Source organism: Pteropus medius, unplaced genomic scaffold (assembly GCF_902729225.1).
Source record: "Pteropus medius unplaced genomic scaffold, Ma_sr-lr_union100, whole genome shotgun sequence".
Lineage (NCBI taxonomy): Eukaryota > Metazoa > Chordata > Mammalia > Chiroptera > Pteropodidae > Pteropus > Pteropus medius.
The window spans coordinates 3,171,487-3,176,396 of NW_024355990.1; the positions used below are offsets into that span (position 1 = coordinate 3,171,487).

The 4,910-nt window shown below is 58.7% G+C and overlaps 1 protein-coding gene across 1 annotated transcript; it reads left to right on the plus strand.

The window, feature by feature from the left end:
- The first annotated feature begins 1,784 nt into the window (after positions 1–1,784).
- LOC120600352 (translation initiation factor IF-2-like) lies at positions 1,785–4,340 on the plus strand. The gene is made up of 2 exons (XM_039859868.1): positions 1,785–3,572; positions 3,674–4,340. The coding sequence occupies exon 1, from the start codon at positions 1,785–1,787 to the stop codon at positions 3,063–3,065; it is 1,281 nt and encodes a 426-aa protein (XP_039715802.1). The 3' UTR covers positions 3,066–3,572; positions 3,674–4,340.
- The last annotated feature ends 570 nt before the right edge of the window (positions 4,341–4,910 follow it).

The window sequence follows — 4,910 nt, forward strand, 5'->3', positions numbered from 1 at the left end:
CGTTTACATGTACCCCGGGTTACTGCTAAAATATTTAAATGTCAGAATCCAAAATGAAATAGGATTAAGCCTTATGACAGCCTCACTGTCAGCCTTATTTAATTTCATATCTTAATAGTAAAACAGAAATACTGGTCAATAAGGTCTTTGATTTGAGCAAGGAGCATTGAAGACTTAGAATCAGGCTTTTACAATTCGATCCTCATAATAAAATCAAGTCTCTCTCTCTCTCTATATATATATATACACACACACATATGTACGTATATGTGTATATATATGATATCTGGGACATGCAGACCTACTCTGCTGGTTAAGGACGTGCTAACTGGAAGAAATTATTCTGTGTCATCATAAGTATAATTTAACCAATAATTTTACTATTACCACTTTCTTGGCTACCAATTTTTCATGACCCAACTGGTGAAAGAAAAACAGAAACTAAGAATCTCTGTCCTTATGAAAATACAAACATTAAAAACTTTCTGTAGAAAAAAACAAACTTTCGGTATACATAAACAAAGTAACCATTATTCAGACTACTATGTTCTGTTAACACCAATGATGAAATTAATTTGGATAATATAACCGTGCTGGTCATTTTTAAAACCTCATTTTGCATCATCTTCCCCAATAAAGCATCCTAGGAGTACCACACTGAAAGGTGTTCAAAGACCTTTGGCTACCTCTGTGGTTCTGGAATGTTGTAAATTTCTTCAACGTGCCCTCTGCTAATCAAGTTCATCGGGCCTGGGGCTAAATTCTATCCCTTATTCTTCCACGTCGGACCGAAGGACGTCTGGGATCTATACATATAATTGTCAACACCCCCTACACACTTAAAACCGGTCACCACTGTCCTCTGAGATCACTCAAGCCACATTTCCAGCGTCTCACTTATCCCCACAGTTACTTATTTCTAAATGTAGGAAGTAACTTGCATAAAAGCAGCCTTGTAGAGGGTCAGTTACGTTCAGAGACGCAGCAGCCTCTGCACCGTGGTCATCATAAACTGACCCCCTCCACCGGCCGAGGCACAGGGACCCGAACATCGGACACAGGGGAGAATGCCCGAACCCCGACAACACAATGGATTAGCCGAGCCAGACGCCTCCAACTTGAACTCCTTCAACACGCTCAAGTCGGACATCCACAGAGCACCATTTTGAGTTCAGAATCTGCCGTTCGTGCCTAGAAATACTCGAGCACACCACTCAAATGGAGGTTCAATCTGACAGAGGCAAAGGGTCGAGACAAATCCCTCGTTTGGTGCAGAACCGCAGATGCCGTCGAGCGCGTTCAACCGCAGTAGGCGCAGCCGGCGCTGCGGCTCCTCCTCCCCCGCCCGCGACGCCGAGGCAGGGATGGATCCTGCAGCGCCGGGCAGATTCCCCGAGCTCCGCGTAACCTGCGAGCGAACGGCTTCTCCGCCGCGCGACCGCGCGGGGAGCCCCTGAACTCGCATCTGCACATTTTAATTGCTACGAATCAGCTAATTAAATCTCATCCGCCAGGTAAAGATGCAGAGGTGGCGCCGAGGCGCTCGGGTTACGTGATCTGATAGCAGGGCAGCTGTGATGTGGGGCGGCTCGCCTTCCCCGTGCGCACCGCTCCGCAGCCTGCGACGCCGCTCGCGGCCCACCTGACTCCGGGCAGGCGCAAGGCCGAGGCCCCTCCGATCTCCCCCGAGCACGCCCCGCGGTCGCTCTGCCCCCAAACACGGCGCCGGAGGCCCTACGCCCACAGCACTCGGGGTCCCGCATGCCATCAGAAATGCAAAATCCATGGGTGACCGTTCCGGGACAGCCCGCTTCCACCAACTGCAGCAGTTTAAAACCACCACGACTGGTGCGTCGCCGCACCGCCCGCTGCAATCCCGCGGGCTCCCCCGCACACCCGGTGCCGCGAGCCTCCCTCCCCGCGCGCGCGCGCGCGCGCGCACCCGGCCCCGCGCGGCAGGCAGCGCCTCCCGCCGCCCCGCGCCGCACACCTTTCCCGCCGGGACCCGCGACCCCTCGCGCTCCGGGCCCGGCCGAACAAAGGCGACGCCGCCAGCTCGGCCAGCTGCGGCGCCTCGAAGCCCGGCCCGCGCTCACCTGGGCTCCGTCCCCGGCGGCGGCGGCGGCTCCTCGGCGGGGCTCTGGCGGCGCGGGCCTGGCGGCGGCGGCGACAACAACTCCCACAGCCGCCCTGGGGCCTGCGGGGCGCTCGGGCGGCGGGGGCCCGCTCAGCGCCGGCGCCGCGGGCTCAGGTCCCGGCGCAGGCGGCGGCGGCGGCGGCGCGGGCGGGTGGGCGGCGGCGCGTCCCGGCAGGTCCAGGTCCGGCCCCGGCGACGCCGCGACGCGCCCTCCTCCTCGCGCCCGCGGGCGGGACGGCTGCTCCGGCGCGGCCCGGGATCCCAGGCGGCGGCGGCGCTTGGAGCTCGGCGCTCGGCCGGCTGCGCTCCGTCCGCCTCCGGCTCGGGCGGGCCCGCGGCGGCGGCGGCAGGAGCGCGGCGGGCGCGCGAACAGCCCTGTCGGGGGCGGCGGGGGCGGCCGGGGCGACACTCAGGGCTGCGGGGCGGCGGGGCCGGCGGCGGCGGCTGCGGCTCCCGAGGCTGTCGCGCTGAGGTGCGGAGCTGCCACCGCGGCCATCTTGTTGCTCTAACTGACAAGAACCCCCCTCCCCCCGCTCCAGCCAGACGGGGCGCTCGCGCCCCCTTCCCCGCCCCACGGTGGCCTCCAACAGGAAGTCGTCCCGGCCCCTGGCACGTGACTCCACCGCATCTGCATACCGGAGGGCCAACTGGCCAATCGGCGCTCTATATCCCAGCTCCGCCCCCGCGCGCCCCTCCCCGGCCCATTGGCTGGTCTCGGCCAGGCCACGCCCCCAGCTTCCCCCTTAATACCCGCCCGCGCTGTGGGTCCCCAGATCGTGCGGGGAGCGCGCCGGGGTGCGAGCGGGCGCGCGCTCTGCCTGCCTGGGCGCGTGCCGGCACCAGGGGTTCGCGCCCCGCCTGGGATGCGTGGAGAGCTGCGCGGCGTCCTTCCGAGTCTTGGTGCTGCGGCTCGGCGTTAGCGCGCTGAACCGCGGGACGCGAACTCAGCCCTGCGCGCCCGCTCGGTCCCCGGGGCCAACGTGCCGCGGCGCCGGGGCTTGGGCCCGGGTTTTGTGCTGTATTTTCACCCAGCGGCGCTGGCCCTCTGTGCCGCGGCCCCAGCGCCGGCACCGGCGCGCGTCCGGCCCGTGCCGTGCACACGCCTTGCACCTCCCCACCGTGCACACACGTACGCGCGCCGGCCCGGGCCCAGGCATCCTGCTGGCCGCGCGCCTCCCCGCCCGCCCCTGCGCGCCGCCGCTCCCGGGGGAGCGCCCTGCTGCGAGCCAAACAAGCCTTGCTGCGAAACAGCCCCCAGTGGAGACACCCCCTTCCCCGGAGCGCGAACACCCGCCCCCACCGCGCAAACGGCCGTTTGGGCCGAACCCGGGCTCTCCGGCTCCCACACCGCACGGCTGCTTCCCGGCGCTCGGCACCCCGTCGTGGTCCTCCACTCCGCCACTCCTATTCGATATACGCTAGTCATTAGTCGCAGGTAAGGTCAGGAGCGGTGTGCAATTTAAAAGTCCCTTTTTAACTTTCGGTTCAAGTCACGAGAAGATTTTGAAACCAAGAATTGTCTCCATTTTCGTGAAGGGTCATAGAAACCCGCCCGCTTTCCCCTTGGTGCGGCGGAGGCTCAGCGGAGCTCCTGGAAAGTTATTGGTGTTGGAGGAGGCCATTCCTGCATACGTGTCCCCGTCTTGAAGAGCAGATAATGACACACTACTCTCGCAATGCAATTTTGTTACCGCAAGTGTCATGCTTTGAAACGTCTGTGGATGAAAGAGTCACAACAAACTCCCCGCTCTCGTTCCCCCTCGGGGTCCCATGAGCTCGGTGCACTGCTGTCTTAGACCGCCGTATTTTAAGTCCTCCAGCAGTCAGATCCACAACCCACTCTAAAGTCGCCTTCGAATGTCTCTGCTGTGTATTTTCCCTCCCTAAAATCCACATCACTGAGAAATGTCTGAAGTCAGATGAAGCTGACACAGCTTCGGTCTTCCCGTCAACATTTTATTTACGGTAATTTAATTTTTGACTGCGGAGAAACCAGCATCCTTTGTATTTCTCAAGGATAGAGGTATTGTCACACGCTCCAGGAGGGAGTGCACAATAATCACGTCTTCAAAATATTCTGCGTCCACTAAGTAGCTGACTAAGTCAACGAGGAATCCAGGTACCTGGGTAGCCAATCACTGTAATTAAGCAGAACTTCACCTTTTGGAAAATTGAACCCAAATTACATTATTTGGTATTTGTCCTTGCTGCTGAATTTGTGACCGTAACCTCTCGACTTTTCTCTATCTTCTCTTCGCTATCCCAGCCCCCCTCAGCTTAAACCGGGCAAAAGAATTGTCTTCCGCTCTCATCTCAGACAGGGAACGCCAGAAGAAAGGGCAGTGGCTTCTGCTGACCGCATTTTCTGAACCCAAAATTAGACTCATGGTTTGGCGTGTGGACCTGGGGCAGTAGAAATATTTGAAACAAGGGCTGACTCAGACATGTTGAGGCATCTGATGGCCGTGAGTGTGGGGACTGCAGAACACGGTATCACAGATCAGTGGTTGTTTGGACTGAACAAAATATGAATAAGGACCCCATGCAAAGCTGTACGATGGGCAAGTGCGTATCTGAGGGCTTTCATCCCCTCATCGGCCCTGTTACCATCGCCTCAGAACTTAGGCGTGAGTTAATAATCTATAAAAATGGTCCAAACCCCACAGAGTTGTATTTAAGAGGATTAAATGTTAAATGTAGCTCACGATGACCTGAGAAAGAAATCGACAGACTTAAAGAGTGCCTCAGGGAGACAGTGGCTGCTGATGGAAGT

Coding starts and splice junctions, on each gene's coding strand:
- LOC120600352 (XM_039859868.1), top strand. CDS start 1,785: ATGGGTGACCGTTCCGGGACAGCCCGCTTCCACCAACTGCAGCAGTTT.